The sequence below is a fragment of the Candida orthopsilosis genome (genome assembly GCF_000315875.1).
Source record: "Candida orthopsilosis Co 90-125, chromosome 1 draft sequence".
Classification (NCBI taxonomy): domain Eukaryota; kingdom Fungi; phylum Ascomycota; class Pichiomycetes; order Serinales; family Debaryomycetaceae; genus Lodderomyces; species Lodderomyces orthopsilosis.
In genome coordinates, this window is record NC_018292.1 from 2,610,973 (window position 1) to 2,634,778 (window position 23,806).

Below are 23,806 nucleotides of genomic sequence, written 5' to 3' on the forward strand. Positions count from 1 at the left end.
ATATAAGCCATCACTACAATGCCTGAGTTTTCTCACCACATAAGAGCTTCATTTGAACCTAGTGAAACCAAATTATTGACGTCGACACCCACAAACAAACTATTAACGGACTCCCCGGTTTTAGCAACTGCATTATCTCAGATATTTCCTTACATTCTTTTAGTTGACGGTGTACTAGAAACAGTAACATGGACAAATGAAGATCACTATCGTAACTTTTTGATATTGACAGTGTACTCATGTGTTGTGATGTATTGGAATATGGTGAGCCATTTTGTGCTTCCCTTGATTTTGGCATTGACATTTGCTAGTATAGTTTGGCTGATTAGCTCCATTGTCTATGATTCCAAATATGACGAAAAGCCTACAATAGAGGAGGTCTTGTATACATTACACAATATCACAATACGATCTGAAATGATCTTTAGGCCGATCAAGAAGTTTCCATTCACAATTACAAATTATACAAGATTATTTGTCGTTTCAGTATTATTATCACCAGTATATTGGCTTTTAGTGAAAACGATTATACCACCCCAAAAGTTTCTATGGTATTCGGGGTTATTTGCGTTAACATTCCATAGCCCCCACGCATATGCAATTAGACAGTTGCTCTGGCGATCAATATATCTCAGACTTGTTGTTGTTTACATTACTGGATTAGATGTGAAGGTAACCAAGAAGTACGATCCAAGTGAATACCAAGAAGTGTCGAGGGTACAAACACCAGCAACAAGTGATACCGAAAGCAAGGGTATTGCAATTCCCACATTGTCTAATTTCAGAATCTTGAGAAAGAAAATGGTTTCCCCAACACAATTGAAACAAACGATTGTTTTTGAAATATTGGAAAATGAGAGACGATGGCTTGGACTTGGATGGTCGTCTTTGCTATATCCAAGTGAAAGGTCCAACTTTTGTTATGAAAATACACTTCAACCAGCCCCTCCTATAACTATCCATAAAGAAAACTTCCCTTTTCCCATCTTTGAAAATGATATATACTCATATCAATGGGAATGGATTGAAGATGATTGGAAGTTAGACACCGAGTTTAACAAATCCAAATCTGAAGATGGTTGGGTTTACTATGACTCCAAGTGGGAACATCCTCGATACAGGGACGGATTCAGCAAGTTTACGAGGGCGAGAAAATGGACCAGAGCTGCAATCTTGATGATAGATAAGCAAGGTACTGTCTATGATGAGTGATTTATTGTTGACTCTCCTGAATATACGTTTTGGCAGTAAGTGTCTCAAAAAAGTAAATCATGACACACCAGTGTCGCATTCTTTAGTACAAAAGACCATAAAAAAAATTAATTCAATGTCATCTCTCCTCTTACTCCATCTCGTGATAAGCATGAGTTCAACTTCAAATCTAGAATATGAAAAGATACCGAAGAGGTATATTGATCCTCTTGCACCAAAGGATAAAAGTGAGGGATCAAGAGTTAATGGAAAAGATTGGAAGATAAAGAAGGATGCATTCAGGGTGAAAACATTGGGAGTTTCTAAACCAAATTCATTCAAGGAAAGGGAGTTAAAGAAGCTACAAGAGCAACAATACAAAGAGAGATTGAAGGAGTTAAAGGAGGAGAAAGAGTCACTTAAGAAACAAAAGATTGATGATTTAAAGAGAAGACGCGAAATAAAGGCCGAGAAAGAGAGACATGAGAAGTTGGCAGCCAAGATGCACCAGAAGAAAGTGGAAAGGTTGAAGAAGCGTGAAAAGAGAAACAAGCTTCTTAAAGAGCGTTAATCAAATAACATAATAAATTTAATCACTGATTGAAGAGAAGAATCGAATGAGAAAAAATGACGTTTCCAAAACTGAAGCAGAGATGCAGCTCAATTTGTACACTTCAGGAACAAATCCAACGTCACACCACAAATGGTTGGCGCACTTCCCTTTCCTTCACATATCTATACAACACTAAATACCATATGGCAATTCCCGTCGTTCATTGCTTTTATATTTTATTTCATATAAACCTTCTTTTTATTTTTTCCTTTTTTTGCCCCTAAAAAATAGTAATTTATTTCCATACATCAAGGTGTTGCTCATCAGTTAACCCGGCTAATTTCTAAAAGTTTAAATAGGAGCGAAATTTTCCCACAAAATTTTTATTTTTCCATTTGCAAAAAATTTCTCTTGTTCCTGCATATAACTTTTGACCTTATCAACTCACAAAACCAAAGCATCTCCATTATTAATTTATTTGGGGAATACTTTTTAACATATATACTACATATATTTTTATCAATCCTCATAATTTTCCAATCAAACACTACTTGCATTTGATTCAGCTTTCATTACGGAACGAAAAAGGGAGCAACATTAAACACAAGATAGTTGAACCGGAATATTAAGGAGAGAAATATTTTAAGCTGCTGATCTTTTTTTAAGCACTACTGTTATTATTGTACGGATTTGTTTTGCATTACAATTCCCATCCTTTTGTATTATATTAAGTTCATTTCCATTTTCTGCTCATCCATTTATTAAAACGCGTTTGGGATACATTCACTTGTTCATCTCAAATATCAGATATTATTAACTTTTGCATACACATATTAACACACACGGTATTCTGCTGATTTCATACCTTATTCTTGCATACAACTACAACACACACACACACACAGGATAACATTTTATAGTCATGGATTCATTAAAGTTGCCACAAACTGCTGCTCAAGCTAAAGTGTTTACAGCACCAAATTCAATTTTATTTCCTAAAGGTCTAGACGGTGAAGCGGGTCTTGAAGAAAATGACAACAAGGACTTTGTTGCCAATGGAATCAACGCCACGGTCAAGAAGGAAAAAAGTGCCGATGTCATTGAATCAAAACAACAAGAGGATGATGGTGCCACGTCAGGAATTGTCCCTACTTTACAGAATATAGTTGCCACTGTGAATCTAGATTGCCGGTTGGATTTAAAGACCATTGCGTTGCATGCACGAAATGCCGAATATAACCCAAAGCGTTTTGCCGCTGTTATTATGAGAATCAGAGACCCTAAAACAACAGCATTGATTTTTGCCAGTGGTAAAATGGTTGTTACTGGTGCTAAATCAGAAGACGATTCCAAGTTAGCATCAAGGAAATACGCCAGAATTATTCAAAAATTAGGATTCAATGCTAAATTTACTGATTTCAAAATTCAAAATATTGTTGGTTCATGTGATGTTAAATTCCCTATTAGATTGGAAGGATTGGCTTTTTCACATGGTACTTTCTCTTCATATGAACCTGAATTGTTTCCTGGTTTAATTTATAGAATGGTGAAGCCAAAAATTGTGCTTTTGATTTTCGTCTCGGGAAAAATTGTGTTGACGGGTGCTAAACAAAGAGAGGAGATTTATGCTGCTTTCGAGGCTATTTATCCTGTGTTGAGTGAATTTAGGAAATCTTAGTTTACCGGTTATTTTTTATAGATGCTTTTTTTTCAACAAAGCCATGAATTTTGGAAGAAGAAAGATGTGTAACTAAGTAAAGTAATCGTTTATTGCTCTTGGTTTGGTGTCTTTTTTGACTATTTTTCTACTTGTGTATATCAACTTTGGCTTTTTTGCCGTTGCAGGTGATGGATCGATATTAGACTGTGATTCTGGAGTTTTCAGCGTATTCAGTGACGTTGGCTCAACACTGGATGAGGTCCCTATATCTGACTGAATAGATCTTTTTTTCCCACCGCCAAACAATGTAGATATGTCTCGCGTCTTGTTCAATTTGAAATGAATTTTGGCTTCAAATAAGAGCTTGGATCTTTCAATTGAGTTTGTGCTGGTAGTGGTTGTATACCTCTCTTTCCAAGGATCAAAATCTGTGAAAACAGGACAATGATCACTACCTAGAATGAAGGGCCAAATATCTGCATTTGACACACACTTGAGCATATCCTGCGAACTACACAATATTAAATCTATTCTTGAACCATAATTAACTTGTCTTGAACTTGTCAATGTGTTCCACACAGTATACATTTTCTTCCTTCGTCCTTGAATATACCTTGTTGTATCGTAAAGGAATTGGTCTCCTGATGTAGCGTCTATTCGTTCTTGTACCATTGAACGTATAACATAAGCATTCATTAATTCACGGGCACGTCTTGATTGCTTAAATTTGCAACATTCATTGTAGTTAGCTAGCTCAAATGAACATCCATCAGATATATCAGTGATTTGTTTCGCTACTAGTCTATCATTTATACCCTCGGCACTATCAATCAAATCAAGACATACATTTATATCACCCATGATAATAACATCTTTACCTTGCTTGAACTTCAAATTGTGACATCGTTTCAACAACTGTTGTAAGAACCGTAGCCTAAACTCTTCTCCTTCATCTGTACCCAGTGAATTTGCTGGACAATATAATGCGAAAACGACGCAGTTGTTTACCAACTCGACAACAACGCATCGTCCTTCACTATCTATTTGTAAACCCTGCTTTTCATCAATGTCGGTATACCCACCAATATTGTCATTTTGTAGTCTATACAGTTTCCCACTTTTATCAGCCAACCAACCAGTCAAACCTTCTTCCGCCTTGACAACAGTTAGATATTTTTGTTGTAATGGTGTTTTAGGAATCCGCACAAAGAGACCAACTCCACTATAACCCTTCTTTTTTGTCGGTAGACTTATAAAAGATTTATAATCTTTCAAATGACCAATGTTTTTTAATGTACTCAAAGACTGTTCAGTAAGCTTCAATTCTTGTAACGTAATCACGTCTGCTTGTAGTAAATCAAACATGGTATTGAAATCATTATCGATTTTGTTCCAAGGGTGATAATTAAATACTGTCTTGACACCATTTACATTAAACGTAACAAACCTGATGGATTTTTCATTTTTGGGGACAATTTTGGTGAATGGTTGTTGTGATGGTAAATCTGCCATCTGATAAATAAAAGTTTCATGGGCGTCTGGATGTTGTTGTTGTTCTGGAACCAATTTTTCTCTTTGTTTGTAAGATGGTAGCACCACCCATTATTGTTCTCTCCACATAGTACATAAGATTTACGATGGTCAGGAATCTATGTTTATTGACCACAGTTTCGAAATTTGAGGCGTAGCTGTTTTGTGAAATAGCAACTGCAAAGCATCTTTATAGTAAAGATGCCACCCCGAAGAGTACATTTCAGGTTTTAGATAATGCATGATCACTCCCATCCCGATCTTTTGGGCGGTGTCCTGAATCCAAAAAGAGTTCTAGATTCGTATAGAGAAAACTTAATGATGATTCTGTTTTAATTTTGTTCGTTGAATACACAATTAGGAAAGACTTACGCGTAAAGACATTTAGATCTCAAGAGAAGCTTTTCTATTTTATTGTTGCTGCTTGTAAGAAGAGTAAACATTAGAAGGGTGTATAATCGTGTTATATTGTTCTGTTGTATTGTATTGTATTGTACTTTTGTTGTTTACACAAACGCGTCTGAATAAAAACATATAATTGAACAAAAGTACACGACCAAGATTTGATTGGAATGAAATTTTTAATTTAATTTTTGTTTTTATTTCTTTCAGTCATTAAGTTTCAAGTCTTGAGATTATTTAAGCTTTGAATCTTTTAAGCTCGAAAAGGGATTGATCTATTGAAATCATTTTCACTCTTTACAGACACATAGTTGTACCTATCCACTCACACCCACACAGCAAGGGTTACAAGTGTATTCAAATCCGTCGAATATCTCATGCATAAGTAAAAATATTCCATAATTCAACAACCATAATGATAGATACTCAAGTGTTTAACCACGAATCGCCTTTCAAACAAACACACAACGACTCAGCTAATAGCTACAACCTCACAAATACCACTCCGGATTTAGTCAAATTTCAATTGCAGGAGCAATACAGATCTTCTTTAAATGTTGCAACAGAAGCCAACGCTCATGATCTTCCATCTTCGTCCCAAAATGCATATCCATTTCAAGACCCTTTCAATCATCATCTACAGGCTAGTTCTGTTCTATACCCTTCTTTAATTAATATCCCCAGCTTGTCATCTACACCAACATCTACTGACGATGACGAGGCTGATAATATTAGTATCGACGCCTTTTTACAATCAAGCAAGCCTAATTATATGAATTTAAAAGTGTTGATAGAAAACGCCGCATTCGATTCAACTCAGCTTGCTAAGGAATCTATACTACCTTTAAACGAAGTACAGAAACTAAAGCATATAGTTGAAGAAAAGGTAGAACTACAACAATATTTGCTTTCAAAGATTGCCTTATCACAGCAATTTATCAACGAAGTCGTGTACAAAGAGGATGTGGAGTCGGAAACTTTACTACGGGTCATTAAAACTGTTTCTTCTTTGCAATCTCAATTGATATCGAATAATAAAGAGTTGGATGACGCGAGACAAAAAGTCAACAATCACAACTTGTCGTGTATGCTTTTAGGCTATATTGAGGATGTGAAGCGTAGCCGCTTTGAAGATGAGGGGCCAAATACCCAAAGCTATTCAGAAGACCAGGCAGGGAAGCCATCGTCTTCAGTCACCTCATCTCCAGCAAAACAACACCGCACATCACCAAAACTTTATGAATCACTTTCTGCATACATTGCTAATATTGCCGCTCAACGAAATGTTACACTTGCTCCACCTCCAACTGATGATGTTGTTGAAATCAAAATAAATTGGTTACAGGAATGCATTGACGCCATACTCTTGAAACCTGTAGCTTCGCAATCAACAGATGACACTTCATTAATCGGTAACAACTCAATGTTGGAAAAACTGTTCACAACATTGTCCTCCTCAGATGTAAACAAGACCCTTTCTGAGTACAAGACAGCCTTGACAGATTTGAAATTCTCCTATCAATACTTGGCCAAGGAATATGAGCTTTCAAGAATTAGCTCGTCAAAACTTATTCAAGATTATAGAAAAAAAATTGACAAATTGGAAAAGGACAGGGGTATTGCCGACTCAGAGTCTTGTCGAAGCTCAATGTCAGGGTCAATGTCACCATCTTACTCAACTTCCATTGATAACAAGAACAAAGAAATCACAAAGCTTCGCAAAGAACTCAACTTGCTTAAAGTTGACAATATTGGAGTATCTAAGCGTTCATCAGCTGCAACATCATTAAAGTACAACAGTGGCGACTTTTCGTCCACTACAACCGGTAAAAACTCAGGAACTAGTGATGAAGATGATGTAACTAGTCAAATCCTGTCCATAGCGTCAAGGGGGGGTACAACGTCTGCAAGTGGAGTTAGCAATAGCATATTAAGAAGTGAGTTCAAGAAAATTGTGAGTGAGATGCAAGATTTCTATGAACAGGAATTAGCAGAGGAACGCATGTTGCGAAAGAGATTAGAGGATAACTTTGATCGATTTAAAAATGAACACGCGAGAGGTTAGAGTATCACGTTGTTAGTATTCTTTCATTCTATATGTATATGTATTTTATTTCCATTTTGTAATATATATTCGATAGACTACTACTGTTGTACATATCTTCTATACCTCTTGCAGCATGGGGATAAAAAGGTGGTTGTAAAAAAAAAACACGCAACATAGTAACAAAGACAGAATGCAACACATAGGACAGACAACACCAAAAGACATATTCACCACTACACGTGTGGCAACATGGGACGCAAGAAAAAGGCATATGCAGCCAAGTCTCCTCCACGAAAAGATTCTCTAGCGAGTGCAATTGGCGACACCTACTCTCTAGTACTGGGTGATATGAATGAATCAGGACCGCAATCAGTGAGTAATTCAACTTTAAAACTTTTGAGCCAGTTAAAACAGAAGCCAATAGTCGGGGATCAGAAAAATTATTGTAGTGGCTATAACCCATATAATGAGGTTGAATTAGGCTCGCCATATTTGAACGTTGAACATTCTAGTGTGTGTCAAGTGTGTAAACAGTACCAGGATGAAATTTCACCACCATTTAAAGAACATAAAATGGAAGGAGATGATTTAATGCAAGCGTCAAATCCACTAGCGGATACAAGTCCTCAACCCTTTGGCCCCTCATCAACGCAGCTAACATTAGGCTATTCCAGACCAACACTGCAATACAATGAACGAATGACACCAGAGGTTCAAGCAATAAAGGGTCCCCATCACCTAGCCTTACCATCTCCAAAACCATTATTGACACAAGATAAGCTACAAAGTACAGAGAGTACAAACAGTAAAAAACCTACATCTAAGCGTACTCAACCTCAAGACGACCCTTCACGAGCTGCTATTCCCCAGAATCTTGAAAATGGATTGGAAAGTCATTCCAATTTTGGTGCTGTTAATAACGTTGAAACTCAAGTAGCATCTGAAGTGATTGAAACAACTATTAAGACTACGGAAAATGGGTCCGTTGAAGGAAATCGCGACATGCGTATCGATAGTTTGAGTAATAACGTATCATATTCAACTTTCAAATCATTGCAGAATCCAAATGGTAAATTAATAGAAACCTCTTCTTCAATACATGGCAGCACACCGATCATTAAACCAGAAGGCAAAGTGAATCCTACACCTTCAGAGGGCTTTCAAAATGGGTCAAAGGTTATTTTACTTTCTCAATCAGATAGCACCGCATCACATACACTTGCTGATAATTCAATTCATAGAAATAATGACAGCCCTTTTTGTATATCATCAGATAGCCAACAACTAAAACCATCAAATGACTCACAATCACAGTCAGCACAGGGGTTTTTTCCTGAATTAAAGGAAAGAGGACCTTTCACATCTTTTGAGGAGAAACAAAATTGGAGAGAAAACCCTATCACCAATTCAAATCAGACCTTTTTTGGAATGCACAACGAACAAGCTTTCGGAAATGCAGCTTTGAAAAAAAATGCACCCATCACAAGTCACGCCCCATCGGCATCGAAAACCGGAAGTTTGGTTAAGCCAACAGAACGTGTTTCTGAGCAGCAAAATCCCTCCAATAAACGCGGTTTGAATATCTCTCATGATGGCAATCCCACCAAGTCTTCTTACTACAATGATAAGAAAGCAGCCAAGGGCTCGTTTCAAGAGTATCTGCGGTTTGGTCGTCAGGATATTTTCAAGAGTGAGAAGTGGGTCTCCCAAAAGGGTTCTACTAGACCCCTGAAGAACGAATCTGGAAACTACTCCCAAAGACTTCGTCTGTCTCTGCAGCTCGAGCACAAAGGAGTCAATTCTTACAAACCACGAACATCGGCACATGAAGAGTTTGAGCCGCCTACAAAGAAATACAAATTTGAGCCTGGGGATGGAAGCCATGTTTTCATTGGGCCTAAATGTCTTGGTGATAGAAAACTGTCTGGAGGTTTCCCGGGCCTTCAAAACCCACTATCTCATACAAATGGATTCAACGATTCAGCACAGAGGGGTAGCAGATCTGATTTTAAAATATATGGAGAGTCAAAATTCGCAAGGGTTCCGTATACAAAAAATAAAGTGGAAGCATATCTTGAAAAGAGCTTGTCACACCCCAATTTGAAAATTGCATATTTTGTTCAAACATCACAAGAGTTCGTTGACAAAGCTCATGAGTTATTGGTTATTGACAAATCAGTACATAGTGTGATAAATTACCACAAGTTTATCAAAGCAGCTATCAAGTGTTTATTGATACTCGTTAAAAAGTACACAAAGGATTTGACACCACATCAATTAGTATCATTATACTACAAGATTGCAAGATTATACCTAAATGAGACGGAGAGCTTCGATGTGGCAGAGAAATATACAACTAAAGCGTCGAAAGTTTGCCGAGATCATTCACTTATTGAGTTCCAATTCTTTTGCGACTTGTTAATGATTGAGATATATGAAAAAATTGATGTCACAATTATTAGTGGCTTTACTTCAAGAAGAGTAGAAAACTATGGAGAAGCTGGATTTCATTTATTAGCCAGTTGCTTGCAGTTGGCGAGAATAAAGTATTTGCTAGTGTCAGATCTGTATAATGCATTGGTAAATCTACAGAGGGTAGCCAAAGACCCCAAGTTACATCCAATTGTGAAAAAGATTGCTACTATTTATATGGCCGGATTGCATAATTATCGTGGCAATCCTTCCATTGCGGTGGAGTTACTAAGAGGACATGAAGAAAAAGCTTCAGAACCATTTGCGGCGTATATTTTGATGACTAAACTATTGGCCAACGTGAGCTTGAATAATACTCCAGAATCTAAGTTACTTCTAAAAGAGCTAATGCAGATCTTAAATAATGGAGATAAATCCAAATGGAAACAGTGGCTGGTCAATGGTGATATCAAATTTCATGTAAAAGGTGAACTAAATATCGAGTTTGATTTTGTTATTTCATGGTTACCTGTGGTGGATTTTAAAATTATGCTATACTTTTTGAGTGGGATTGCTTATTTGCATTCAATTGGAGATCGATCCAAATTTTGTCTTGATAAAGCATATACGTTGATTGGAAATGCCCAAGATGATCTTAAAAAGGATCGAAATTTAGCCAAATATTTCACAGCCAATGAGGCAAGACAACGTGATTTGAAGTTGCGATATATGCGATACTTGGTACAATATTACCAGCAATGGCAATTATTTGTCAATGATGATACTAAAATTTTATTTTTGAATGATTTCATGAATACAAATAACAAGCTTTTTACTCGTGAGGAGTATACGATATTCAAGCCAATTTATCCATATATTCATTACATGTTTGCGTTGTACTATCATAGTCGAGGTGATTTGCAAGCTGCAAAGTTTTACTACCTAAAAGTGAGAAACATGACAAGTATAGTTGAGGTTGACTCCATTGCTTCGTTACAACAAATGAATAATGGTCTTGGCGGAGATGCATTTCATCCACAGGGGAAATTCAGCGAGTTACATGTTTATTCAACATTTCAGTTAACTGTTCTTTTAGATTATGAGGTTGGTGAAATTATGCTGAAGAAGGAAACTGAAGAATCAAAATTAGCAGTTGAGAAATTGACTAGCCTCAGAAACACCCTTTTTGAAGAATTTAAATTGGTCAATATACAACCAGAGAGTGCTGATCAATTCAAATCTAACTTTGTCCTCAATAATAAGCTAATAGATATGACGTTGGATATCATTATGAGACTACTTCATGGCATCGAATTTAATCTAGACGTGAAAGACCTCAAACTGATGTTGGTGAAAATTGGTGATCACACAACGTTTTATTTCGTTTCGTTTCTCGTAACCTATGTTTTGGTGATTAATACTTCGGGCACAAATGAAAGGCTCAAATTTATCAAACGATGCATGGACTTGTTTCCCAAATCGAGATCAGAAGTGGTTGAAACACCACTAGGTAAGAAACAAGTGTCTATTTCTGAATCAGTGGATTCATGTCGAGTGTTTTTTTTACGATGTTTGATGCAAGTTCATGAAAGTAATGGGTTACATAATCAAGTGGATATGGATAAGGTGCAATTGGAGAGATTATGTAAATTATTGGCACCGAGGTACACCACGTTGAAAGAAAATGTCACTTATGATCCAACTTTTAAAAGTTTGTCACAACTGAAATCAGAAAAGGAAGATGTAGAGATGAAAGATGGGTGATATTAACTACTTTATTAAGTATTTCGTCTTTTTAAAAGTTATTTAATATACAAAGTGTATCTAAAGCCTATTCCTTTTTAGATTTCTTCTTCTTTTCGCTCTTTTCTTCATCTCCATCTTCAGCTTTCCTCTTTTTCTCTTTCTTTTCCTTCTTTTCCTTCTTTTCCTTCTTTTCCTTCTTGTCCTTCTTGTCCTTCTTTTCCTTTTTTTCAGAATCTTCAACCTTAACTTCAACTTCTTCAATCAAGGTCTTTTTAGGTAATTGAGGTTCAGGAGCAACCAATTTTGATTCTGGAACAGCTGGCGCTGGTTGTTCATCCAAATCATTATATTCTTTCTTCCAAGTTTCTGGTGTGTTTTCATTTACTCTTCCATATTTATCCAACTTACCATCAGCCTTCAATTGTTTCTTCTTTTGGGCAACTGGTCCCAAACCCCATCTTCTTGGATAAGTGTCCCTTTCCATAATACATCTCTTGACTTTAGCGACAACACCATGGTCACATCCTTGTAAATCAACAGTGGTCATTTGAGCAATACCAATGGCAATTGCTTCACCTTTAGTGGTGATTAAAACAACTTCATCATACAATTCAATCCCTTCTTCGTATCTCAATAAACCGGGTATCATCAATTTCGCACCATAACATACCGAGTTAACTGCAGAGTCCTTGACGACAATTCTCTTGTACCCAACTAATAAAGTTTCTAATGGCTGAATGATTTTTCTCAAGTATGATTCATCTCTAGTATTGTCATAAACATATTGAGCATCCAAAACATCATGCAATGTGACCAAATTGTCCAGTTCACTCATAGCACCGGAACGTACACGACGCAATTCTTGCATATGACCACCAACACCCAACAACATACCCAAATGAACACACAAAGTTCTCATATAAGTACCAGCTTCACAAGAAGCCCAAAATACACCCAATCCTCTCTTGTTATCAAATTCAATCAATTTGGAATCATAAACAGTTCTAACTCTCAATTGTCTCTTAACAGCAGAAATCAATGGTGGTCTTTGAAACAAAGCACCAGTCAAGTTTTCCAATGCTCTATTCAACTCCTTTGGGTCTTGCAACTGATCATGTAATCTAACAATACACACGTACTCTTTACCTGCACCTTGTTGAGATTTGACCAATCTAGTAGCACGATCAATACAAACAATCAAACATCCAGTAACTTTAGGATCAAGAGTACCTGAATGACCAGTTTTTTCAACTCTCAATATCCTTTTAATCCAAGCAACAACTTCATGTGATGATGGGTTGGATGGTTTGTCCAAGTTGATGACACCTGATGAAACATATGATTTAAGGTCCCTACTGTTTGGTGATGAACCAGCTGGGATGGGGGTATAGTGGCCGGATCTAACGAGTAATTTGTCGTAGTTTTTCAACAAAAGCGGCCATTCAGAGGTGTTATTAGTTGGAGTCACGCTCTCTGGCTTAATCTGGAAATCTTCTTTCGACATTGTGTGTAGTGGAGAGTAAGCTGTAATGGTGATGGTTCTAACTGAAAATTTACTTTTTTTGTAGATGAGCTCGCACGAAAAGAATTTTCATTATGGAATGCTATATGCAGGAATATACAATAGTATCCAAAGAAGTACCGTAGCAGTTTTTAGCAAAGGCTAATCTCACATAGGGGAAGCGCTTACGACTGCAAGTTCATGATATTTGTTGCGATCTCGTTCTTGGTCAATTCTAACCAAAATAACTCTCGACCTAAGTTCCTCAACGTCTTTACACAAGCATCCAAATTCTTATCATTGACCAACTCTTTAGAACCATGGAAATTGCCTGAAATTAAATTGATTGTATCTTTAGTAGCTTTGATTTCCAGGACAACTTCGTACAATTGTTTGACTAATGGCAGATCCGGTATGATCAACTCATCTAAAGGTAACTTAAAAGAATTATTGAAAATGACTTTATCTTCAGATTGATCATTGAGCTGATGAAGTATTGTCAATTCTTGATTTAGATTGGTCAAGTTCGACAATCGTGCAGAAATATGATTTATGTGGTCGTCCAAGTTTTTTGAATTTTCCAATGCTTGTTGATTGTGGCGAGTTAATTGAGTGAATAATGAATTTGTCTTTTGAATGTTTTCATTAATGTACTGGGTATGGTGGTGGATTGGATCCTGGGTAAAGAAGTTGTTGAATTCTTGTGATAGTTTTTCGAGTACAGCTCTTCGTTCGTTGTCAACTACAGATAATTGAGCAATGCTATCAACTAGGTCTATAGGTTCAAGTTGTACTTGCTTAGGAGGTTGATGAACAGGTTCGTTTTGGGGTTGTACTCTCTCTTGTAATCTAGGCGAATTGTACTGGTCAGTGTACTGCTGTGTATATTGAGGCGATGCAGGAACCGCGTTTAGGTTAGAAAGAGTAGGACTGGGTGACTCCTGAGGTAGCGGTAAGGGCCGCTGGTACTTTTCCGGTATGCCATTAGACTGGGTATGCTGTGGTGACACAACTTTTGGGGGCTTTACAGGAAGCGGTGGACGTCCTGTGCTCTGTGGTGAAACGACTGCTGTTCGACTAGGTGATGATTGATGCAGGAGAGTTTGCTGCCTCATAGATGGTAAAGAGGGCTCTGCCGTAATCTTAGCTGGTTTGAGAGGTGCATTAGTTGGTGGTACAGGAGCCTGCAATACAATGGGGACTTCAAGTCTCACACTCTGATAAATGACATTTACCAACTCAAGCAAATTATAAATGTTTGAGATATCGCCACTACCTTCAACAAATTCACGATACCAACTTGAAAGGTATGGATGGTAAAATTTCCCTTGTGGATCGACGTTATTTGTTGGTTTCAAGTACCAATTTTTAATGTGATCTGGAACAACATACACTAAAGGAGCTCCTTTTCTGTCATAATTTGAAAATGGGTAAGTAAATGGGAGCCATATTTCAATGGGCACACCAATATGCCCATCGATGACAATTGTTCCAAATAGATTTATCAATAATTCCGATTGTCCTGTTTCCTCAGATGTATGGACTTGAGTTCGTATTCTGAAATTCAAATTCTTCTTGAGGTGTTGTTGAAGGAATTGATATACATGGGTGTAAACTAACTGTTTGTATAAATACAGTGGTTGAGTGACATTGAATAGCCAGTTAGATACCAGTTGTGGTAACGGTGGTGATGACATTGGAGGAAGTGGGTCTTGGAAGATCGAGATTAAAGATATTTTATCGCAACAAAAAAACTGATTACCAAAAAACACCCTTGTTGAGTTTTCTAATCAAAAGTTATCAACCATCTATTAATAATAAATTCAACAAATGAGTGGGTATGTATACAGGTGATATAAAAAGTCAATTCCAAGAAACATACTAACATCTGGTCATTAGATATACAGTTGTCATTGTACTAGTTGTTGTTGTTGGTCTTTCAGCATTAGCATGGGTATTTGCACCACAAGAGAATAGAACCGTATTCCGATCATCGGTAATATTAGGTTTAGCAATGTGTTATCTCATGTGGGCGATTACATACTTGGCACAGTTACATCCGTTAGAAGCACCAAGGAGGTCAGACTTGAGACCAGAACATGTAAAGTGAGAAGAAGACAAGGAATAGGAGAAAAGGGACTGGGAGTCAGGGCAATGTGAAACCGTGCTTTGTGAGTCAGACGCTGTGGTTTTATAAGCAGACTTGAACAAGATTTATCGGCAATGTGTAATTGGTAATTTAGAACAAAATAATTGTATCAATTCAATGATTAAGCTTAAGAGATCGTAACTGCTATAGAGATCATAAACTTATCATGTAGAAGTATCGATATTTTCTCTCAATACATTTGCATTGCTAATATATGTGTCAGAAAACATCTTCAAGAGTTTGGATCATATCTTCTTCTAGACGTAACGGGCGTCTCTACAACAAAAACTATAATTAACGACTACAATCAACATGCACAATTGACGCAAGGCACATTCTTGAAAATATAGTGGGACCGATCAGGCTCTCTAGACATTCTAAATCATTCAAAGAGCCACTCGATGGATACAAAGCCATCCACACGATCCATGAAACCAAACTAATACAAGTATCAAAAGCAAAAGCCCAGTTTCATGGCTTGATCTTCTCCATCACCAGAACCCATAATTCGACGGATGCAAAACGAATTTGAGGCAGAAACAGGAGCGTGTAGAGAAGAAAAGAAATTGGAATCATTCAGTGAAAAAAATTTTTCTTTTGTTTTAATTGTAGCATTTGGAGTTGTCGTAATTTTACAGTGTCGTGCCAATTGAAAGACATATACAAGACGCGACAAAACAAAATGCGGCAAATCGTTACCTCGGCTATTTGAAACACCCGAAATTCTGTATGAGCAAGAAATGTTCATGAAGCTCGGTCATGGCATGAGGAAGTTTAATGGAGTGGCAACTGTTTATGAACTTACAAGAGTTCATTACTCGTCTGGTAAAAAAAAAGAGATTGTGTATGACTTTTTTTAATCTTTGGTTGAAGATAGATTCAATTGTATACATTGGTTATAATTGACGCACCCAATTTCCATGGAACATTCTGAACGTCGCTAAAAATTGTCTAACAAGTACTAAAGTAGCTTAGCTAAGCTGTTTTACGAACTCATTATAAGCTAGGTCTGATTTAATAATGAGATCTCAAGGCAGTTAGTGTAAACTGTGGCTTCTAGTTTTGTTTTGATGTATATAATACGTAATCTTGCATATACTAAATAAACACATCACACCATATAAAACTTTTGTTTCAAATTTAGTCTTTTGTTGTCTTGTTTTACCTTCTATTTTTGGTAAAATATACACTACTTCTATTGTTTTGTTTCTTTTTTTAGTGAAGTTGCGTAAATTAGTTTTGCAACCACAGTTTTATTTTTCCCTTTACCAAATGTTATTACATTTCACGTGATCACATTTTTAGTATTAACAAACCAAAACCTTGGTCAGAACAACTTGGCTAGATCTACGCCAAGGATGCCAAACGTTTTAGCCAAGACCCAACTAAAGGCTTAGAGGATAGAGGTAACTATAGGACTAAAGAGCACTCTCTTTCTCTTACTAATAAGAGACATTTGTAACTGTGGTTTCGCTGCAATTGGTTAAAGTATTTCTTCTCTATTGTACTTTTCGCCATAACGAATAAAAGAAAGAAATTTTCGATCGTGCATTACACATCAGCAAAACGTCTGGAGCTGCCTCAAATAAACCTGTCAATACATTTGTATTACATACACTTTGTCATAATTAATTGTGGAGTTTGAAAGTGTGGATTCAATTCTGTCAAGGTGACAGAAGTTGAACCTGCTCACCCGGTTAACCATGAAGAGGGATTTTACTTCAGCTTCTTTATAGTTGAGCAAAAAGCTTAATTTATAAAGATTAGCGATATAGATAAAGATCAAATAAAGGATAAAAGGTGGTTTTACGTAGTTTGGCGGGGGCAGTAATTTTCACGGCGGCTAATTTGTGCAAACTATTAACTAAGAACGCCCGACATACATATAAAGCAATTCAAAAGACATCTGTTCGAAACAAAAGGGTCTAACTACTGGACCAATTCTAAACTGTGAATTTCTGTTTCAAGTCAAACGCTCTATAACTGTAGATGTATAAAGTCTTCCCTGTGTAAACGGGTATGTCAAAAACAGGAGAAAAGTTCTTGGGGAAGATAAAAACTTCAAGTGCTTAATAAAACCACAAAAATCAAATACAAGTATATTTCTTTTTTTTTTAATTATTTTTTTTATTTAAATTGCTTCATCATATTAAATTAATTTTTAACTCCATTTCATTAAAACACAAACAAAAGAACAAAGAAACATAATCAAAATGCCTTATCCAAATATGTCATAGTCATCAGCTATATATATATATACATGTATACCCGTCTATCATTTGTTTCTTTTCATACTTCTTTTCCTAAATCAACTTTATTTCCAGGATAATTACTATACTACATTTATTATTCCACATTCGACTTATAGTCGTAATATAACCCATAGCAAACTACATAATAAATAAAAAATATTTATAAATGTCGCAGCCGTTTGAAAATTCGCCATCACACGAGCAATACGCCGACAACAGCAAAGATACTTTCCAGCTGGTCAAATCAGCAGAACTTGTTGACCAAGCAAGTACTTCTCTGAATTATAACGCTTCTAGCTCTGCCCTGTCGGTGGACGATCGTGGTTTGAAACATGGATTAAAAGAACGTCACTTGTCCTTGATGGCGCTTGCAGGTATTATTGGGCCAGGTATTCTTGTTGGTGCTTCAAATGCATTGGCTGAAGGACCGGCTGCAATTTTGATTGGGTTTGGTGCCATTGGAATTATTGCTTTTTTCATGATGCAGTCATTAGGTGAATTAGCTACGTTGTATCCATCTGGTGGTGCTTTTTCAACTTTAGGAATCAAATTTGTTGATTTTGGATGGGGTGCCAGTGTTGGATGGATGTATGTAATTATTTGGATTGCTGTGTTGAGTAATGAATATAATTCAGTGGCTAGCATATTACAATTTTGGGGTCCACAAGTGCCACTTTATGCGTATGTGTTGATACTTTGGCTTCCATTCTTGTTGTTTCAATTTTTAGGTGTTGCCATTTTCGGTGAAGTTGAATTTTGGTTAGCGTTGTTTAAGATCTTGGGCTTGGTGGCATTTTATATTTTCTCAATTGTTTATGCTGCTGGTGGAATTAAAGGGAACAAGGCATTTGGATTCCATTATTGGAATGATCCTGGTGCTTTTGCATCTGGATTCAAATCGGTTGCTAGTTGCTTTACATTTGCCAGTACTTTCTACAGTGGTACTGAAATTGTTGCTGTTTGTGCTGCTGAAACTAGAAATCCAAGTAAAGCTGTTCCTAATGCTATTAGACAAACTTTCTGGCGTATCTTGATTGTTTACATGGGAATTGCTATTTTCTATGGTATGACTGTTCCTTACAATGATGACAGATTGGGTAGATCTACGAAAGCTTTGAAATCACCAATGACTATTGCCATTCAAAGAGCCGGATGGGAAGGTGGTGCTCATTTGATCAATGCTTTTATTGTTGCTGTTTGTGTTTCTGCTATTAATTCATCAATTTACACTGGATCAAGAGCTATGGTACATTTGGCAAATGAAAAATGTGCACCCGCAATCTTGAAAAGAGTCAACAAACAAGGTGTCCCTTATGCATCTGTCATTCTTATGAATTTGTTTGGTTTGATTTCGTTGATGAATCAAAGTACTGGTGCTGCAGAAGCATATAACTATATCGTTAACATATCTGGTGTGGCTGTGTTTATCGTTTGGGGTAATGTTTGTTTCTACCATTTACGTTTTAGAAGAGCCATGAAATTACAAGGAAGATCCACTGATGAATTACCTTATAAAGGGTTATGGTACCCAGTATTACCAATTGCTGGTGTTGTCTTGAACATCTTTTTGGCTTTGATTCAGGGTTGGTCAACATTTAAACCATTCTCAGGTAAGGATTTTGTTGATGCTTATATCTTGTTACCAGCATTTTTTATATTTTTCATTGGTTTCAAGTTATGGCACAGGTCTAAATGGGTTAATTTGAGTGAAGTTGATTTGGATGAAGGAAGAAGACAAGATTCTGATTTTGTCGAAGATGGTGAAAAGGGTGTCGATATACCAATTGGTGAAGGACACAAGATCAAGTGGAAGCCATGGGAATTGTTTTAGAAGTAGGGGTTTAGAGTGATTCTGTTTTAATTCTTGTCGTTTTGTTTTTGGAGTTAGAAAGTTTAACTCACGTCATTGATTTTGTATACTAAATTTTTTAATGTATTTAATATTAGAATCAGAGTACTTTGTAGGAGTAATGAAAGGAAAGTGATGAGAGAATGGACTGCAATTTTGAATGTAAACCAAGCTGTAAAGCGCTTGCACTAGTGTAAAGTCGACTCGACTGGGGATATTTACTTTGGCTGCGCCAAAACTGCTATTTGAAAAGGTCTTCACCTTTCGTAATTCTTCAACAAGTGTCTCATGAATCTCAGTAAGAACAACAATCATGGTCTAGAGTTTAGGAACATCCAAGCACACTTGTCTGGTGGGAATTGTGCATTGCACACTAGTAGCTATCGACATCCTACACAAAAAACAACCTAAAATAATCTGTTTGATGATCATTGACTTCTTATTTTCACTTTTCTAAGCCATGAGAGGTTTTTTTTCTATCATGAGAGTGTGTAAATCTGCCAGTGGATAATTTGCAAATTCCAAATGTCAAAGCTGCGAAAATAATAGGAATATTTGCCGAATCAATTGCTTTCAAAGGGCAAGTCAATGCTAGCCATATTGTCCAACTAATAGTTAGAATATAACTCAAAACCAATTTCAACTTACTGGTGAGTCTTTTTTTCTCTTTTTTTGTTATAAAATCATCAAAATGATTTTTCAAATTGTATTTGAAATACTGTTCAACAGGCTCTCATCTTTCTCGAGTACCTTCCTGTGAAAAGCTTGAGAGTGATCTTATAGGTTTTTTTTTATACTTTGTGGCCAATGAGTGGCAACGTCAATTGTAATGTAACTACAGGTGGGTTTATAATTGTGTTAGAAGAAGCTTTAAATTATGAGGTAAAAATATTGATCACATATATACAATGTCGAGAAGTACTATATCAAAGATAGTAAAACACTGCATCTGGCTCTACGCTACCCGAGGAAGTGAAAAAGTGTACACCTCCCCGATGCTTTTTTGGGCCGGTTTATTCTATAGTGTAATATACTACACTGCTGCCAACCTATCAGTTAATATAAGTTATACTGTTGTTCGTCCAAGTCTATTAATCAGCCATCTACTACCGTGGTAACTTATAGCACGCAACATATAAACATCATATATAATTCTTGAATGGTGGAGAAAAGCGCAAATAGTACTAACCAGGTTGAAAACCTCCGACACTCGGTGATAAATTGAGGAACGTACTCAAGCCAATTTCTATCTCCATTATTCTCTCTAAGTTCAAAGAAAGGTTCTCTTTAAGCTACGTTGGAACGTTAAATAAATAAAAGTTCAAGCCTTGAAGTCTCACTACGAGTTTGGAAAAAGCAAGATGGCACAAATTCGTTATAATTCGGAGTAATACAGAAACGTTGAGTATTGCTATTTTCTGAGACGATGCTTTCAAATCTTCTATCCTAAAGGCCTATTCCCGCTTTCTTTGTATCTCTCGCATCCTGAAAACTTAAAGTGCGAGCAATACAAATGAAAGATGACCACTGCTTCAGGTTCCTACCAAAATTATATAAACGCTACGCGTTTATTTCATCTACCAATCATCTACAGATTGACTACCCATACGGTACTGTGTTTGTAGTTCATACTGAATCATTATATGAAGTAAAACTTGTTCAAGCTGGATGATTTAACATAAAATCTGCCTATCGCACAAACAGCAGTACCTGATCATATTTGAGCCCCTCACATTTGTAATACATTTTTAAATTAAACTCTGTTCTTCATTGCTTTAGGTTTACTTTTAAATGATAAATAGCTTCCAGTAGTGACCTTGTTGGTTCTAAAAATCAAGAATAACACCAAACACACGTTAACGACGCATTCAAAGGGCGCCCTATTAACAAAGAATGAGAAGAACAACACCCAATAAATTGTTAGATAGTAAACATAAACCAAATCCATCCTTCTGTTCAGTACTTCTTTACTGTATCTTCTTTTATTCTTCATGATTGGTAGATATTCTTTCACATACTCAATTAGCATGATGTGTTGGCGCTTCATATTGAGTCTTTTAAGTAGGAAAAATGATGTTGAAATTAGTACCTCGTCCAATATAAAAGCGTATTTTTCATAAGATCCAATCTTGTTGCTTGCGGACCAAAATGTTCGGGTGGCGTGAATTACCATTGTTATAGTGGGAAAGACAAATTGAAAGATTTTGTACTTTTTCATCCTCTGACGGACCTTTGCTTCGTATTTTTCAATTACCAGGCCAAATTCAACTCCATTCTGTTCACCTTTTATAACTTTTTCTCCACTTGCAGTGTGTTCTAGTAACTGTTCCAAGTTCTCTAAATCAGCAGCTTGTTCTTCTGTTTCATCCGAGGAGGAGTCATATTCACCACGACTCACATTACTCGATGCACTTGAACTATAGTTGAAGCTAAAAAATGGTATGTTTTCAGTGACTTTGCCATTGATTTTGTTAAGCAAGAAGAAAGCAAGTGCTATTATGTTTATATATTTCGAATCAAAGAAATCAACGGGACATATAAATGCCAACCACAATGTGCAAGTTATGATAGCAATGTATCCAAAGCTCAAGATTGGGTCTCTCAAAATATGCTTCATTATAGCTTTATACTCCTGAGATGCCTGGCCAACGGGGAAACTGGAGTGGCTTGACATAATATTCAATTTTAACCACCAACCTAAAACATTGAGCACTGGAAATTGTATAAGCATCAAAAGAAATTGGATACAACAATTTACAATACGTATCGATCCATTAAGGAAATATGATCTAAAAATGGTAGCCACCATACCAGCTATTCCCATTGTGATTAAAAAAGCTATCTCGAAAACAACAAGCCAGAACATTCTCAACACGATATCTCTACGATTATCGGTCACCAACTTCGTTTTCTCTAAACAAAGATCTACCCCAGTAACACCAGAGCTCGGCTTCTCATCTTTATTCACAGTTTCTTCCAATTGTGCGTCTTTCTCATGCTTGTGTGGGTTGTTTGTTGATTGAGTAATTTCTTGAACTATCATCTAATCACAGTTTGAAAAATAAAAGTAATTCCTGTTATCCTATATCTAGTTTCTTGTGTTAGCGGTATTAGCAGCATTAGCAATATGTTTCAAAATTGTACTTGTAATGTCTTAAAATAGATTAAACGAGATTTAAGCCACGGAAATTTATTTTTGTCGAAATTGCGAGCAAAGTTTACATTTTAGATGACGTGATGACAGAATTTTCTCAGATGGTAGCGGTAGGACTTAAATGTAATTGTATAAAGACTTTTGATAGGATCAGTGACAATACACATCTACGTGAACCTACAGCTTCAGAAGCTAATCAGTAGAGGTATCACTCGTTAAACTTGGTATTAGACAACTCACGAGATGGTGAATATCTAGTTTTTTTTGTCTTGTCAGTAACTGCATAGCAGTATGTGTCACAATTGTAAGAACCGAATGCCTTCAGCATCACAGAGCTAGTGGATTTCGTTGCAAGAAAAGCAAGCCTATGCAAGAATTGTACATTAAATCTTATGCACAACAAATAAAATGAAAATGATGTACTAGTAAAGATGCCTATCTGAATCAATCAATCTAAATATATAAAGGACCACACTATTCTTTGTCTTGTTGGACTTCAATCATCCAAATAAGTTATAATATGAACAATATCACATTGGGTTTTGTCGACATAACAAAAATCCTGCACAAATTTAAAATCAATGCCTAAATTTGCTCTTTCCTTGCACAACCCCCTGTAGCAACTTCTCTACATCTGCATTCTCATACACTTTGAGATTGACTTTTGGTGACATAAAAGTCTCGTGGCACATTAAACAAATGGAAAAAACTGATGTGACAGCTATGGCTGGAGCAATTGGGCCATTGCGATCATTAAGAAGAGCCGTGGGGCAAAACAAAGTCACCCATAATGACCAACACATTGACAAAAACCACCATGTTCCAAACAAACATTTGGTTCCATTTCCAATATTGCATATGTCATGTTTGTTCAAGTTCACTCCATTTCGTAAATTCTTTAGTGTGGTAGTATTCATACAATGCTGTAGTTTCAAAAGGGGCGAGAGGAAAAGTATTAATGATGGAATAACCCCTGTGGATCTGGACAAATACTCGTCGAGAATCTCGTACTTGAAATCTAACTGTGACAACCACAACGGTCGAGCAAACCAAAGAGCAATAACAAACAATGCGAACAATCTTTCGAAATACTTCAACTTCTTCAATTTCAGTGCAACAATTAGCTCAGCAACTTCAAGTAAAGGGTCTTTCAATTGTCTGTCTTTTTGAGCCTCCAAGTCAACATCTGATCCTATCTTGCTGGTGACATCTGTTATCTTGGCCTGAGCTAAACATGGTGTGTTCTTTTCATTGAAGTTTTTACAAGTGTTAATGGACTGCTCCAAATCTGCAGTTTTGTTATCGAGGTTCCTCATCTGAGATACCCTTGGGAACGATGTATAGCACATGTTTGATAGAA

General features: G+C 36.5%; 12 protein-coding genes across 12 annotated transcripts; 7 read left to right on the forward strand and 5 right to left on the reverse strand. All coding sequences in view use genetic code 12, as the record gives it.

The window, feature by feature from the left end:
* Positions 1–18: 18 nt before the first annotated feature.
* CORT_0A11850 (hypothetical protein) lies at positions 19–1,212 on the forward strand (the record flags this gene model as incomplete). The annotated part of the gene is made up of 1 exon (XM_003866960.1): positions 19–1,212. The coding sequence occupies one exon, from the start codon at positions 19–21 to the stop codon at positions 1,210–1,212; it is 1,194 nt and encodes a 397-aa protein (XP_003867008.1).
* CORT_0A11855 (hypothetical protein) lies at positions 1,202–1,762 on the forward strand (the record flags this gene model as incomplete). Its single annotated transcript, XM_003866961.1, has 1 exon — positions 1,202–1,762. The coding sequence occupies one exon, from the start codon at positions 1,202–1,204 to the stop codon at positions 1,760–1,762; it is 561 nt and encodes a 186-aa protein (XP_003867009.1).
* A 904-nt stretch (positions 1,763–2,666) lies between these two features.
* Positions 2,667–3,422, forward strand: CORT_0A11870 (Tbp1 transcription initiation factor; the record flags this gene model as incomplete). The annotated part of the gene is made up of 1 exon (XM_003866962.1): positions 2,667–3,422. One exon carries the CDS (start codon positions 2,667–2,669, stop codon positions 3,420–3,422), a length of 756 nt encoding a protein of 251 aa, XP_003867010.1.
* A 72-nt stretch (positions 3,423–3,494) lies between these two features.
* On the reverse strand, positions 3,495–4,916 carry CORT_0A11880 (Apn2 class II abasic (AP) endonuclease; the record flags this gene model as incomplete). Its single annotated transcript, XM_003866963.1, has 1 exon — positions 3,495–4,916. One exon carries the CDS (start codon positions 4,914–4,916, stop codon positions 3,495–3,497), a length of 1,422 nt encoding a protein of 473 aa, XP_003867011.1.
* Positions 4,917–5,751: 835 nt separating this feature from the next.
* Positions 5,752–7,401, forward strand: CORT_0A11890 (hypothetical protein; the record flags this gene model as incomplete). Its single annotated transcript, XM_003866964.1, has 1 exon — positions 5,752–7,401. One exon carries the CDS (start codon positions 5,752–5,754, stop codon positions 7,399–7,401), a length of 1,650 nt encoding a protein of 549 aa, XP_003867012.1.
* Positions 7,402–7,632: 231 nt separating this feature from the next.
* Positions 7,633–11,559, forward strand: CORT_0A11900 (hypothetical protein; the record flags this gene model as incomplete). The annotated part of the gene is made up of 1 exon (XM_003866965.1): positions 7,633–11,559. One exon carries the CDS (start codon positions 7,633–7,635, stop codon positions 11,557–11,559), a length of 3,927 nt encoding a protein of 1,308 aa, XP_003867013.1.
* Positions 11,560–11,626: 67 nt separating this feature from the next.
* CORT_0A11910 (Cbf5 protein) lies at positions 11,627–13,045 on the reverse strand (the record flags this gene model as incomplete). The annotated part of the gene is made up of 1 exon (XM_003866966.1): positions 11,627–13,045. One exon carries the CDS (start codon positions 13,043–13,045, stop codon positions 11,627–11,629), a length of 1,419 nt encoding a protein of 472 aa, XP_003867014.1.
* Positions 13,046–13,227: 182 nt separating this feature from the next.
* On the reverse strand, positions 13,228–14,739 carry CORT_0A11920 (Vps23 protein; the record flags this gene model as incomplete). Its single annotated transcript, XM_003866967.1, has 1 exon — positions 13,228–14,739. One exon carries the CDS (start codon positions 14,737–14,739, stop codon positions 13,228–13,230), a length of 1,512 nt encoding a protein of 503 aa, XP_003867015.1.
* Positions 14,740–14,872: 133 nt separating this feature from the next.
* Positions 14,873–15,152, forward strand: CORT_0A11930 (vacuolar H+ ATPase, subunit e of the V-ATPase V0 subcomplex; the record flags this gene model as incomplete). Its single annotated transcript, XM_003866968.1, has 2 exons — positions 14,873–14,880; positions 14,942–15,152. 2 exons carry the CDS (start codon positions 14,873–14,875, stop codon positions 15,150–15,152), a joined length of 219 nt encoding a protein of 72 aa, XP_003867016.1.
* A 2,457-nt stretch (positions 15,153–17,609) lies between these two features.
* CORT_0A11940 (Agp3 serine transporter) lies at positions 17,610–19,274 on the forward strand (the record flags this gene model as incomplete). The annotated part of the gene is made up of 1 exon (XM_003866969.1): positions 17,610–19,274. The coding sequence occupies one exon, from the start codon at positions 17,610–17,612 to the stop codon at positions 19,272–19,274; it is 1,665 nt and encodes a 554-aa protein (XP_003867017.1).
* Positions 19,275–21,045: 1,771 nt separating this feature from the next.
* CORT_0A11950 (hypothetical protein) lies at positions 21,046–22,335 on the reverse strand (the record flags this gene model as incomplete). The annotated part of the gene is made up of 1 exon (XM_003866970.1): positions 21,046–22,335. The coding sequence occupies one exon, from the start codon at positions 22,333–22,335 to the stop codon at positions 21,046–21,048; it is 1,290 nt and encodes a 429-aa protein (XP_003867018.1).
* Positions 22,336–23,024: 689 nt separating this feature from the next.
* Positions 23,025–23,795, reverse strand: CORT_0A11960 (hypothetical protein; the record flags this gene model as incomplete). Its single annotated transcript, XM_003866971.1, has 1 exon — positions 23,025–23,795. The coding sequence occupies one exon, from the start codon at positions 23,793–23,795 to the stop codon at positions 23,025–23,027; it is 771 nt and encodes a 256-aa protein (XP_003867019.1).
* Positions 23,796–23,806: the final 11 nt, after the last annotated feature.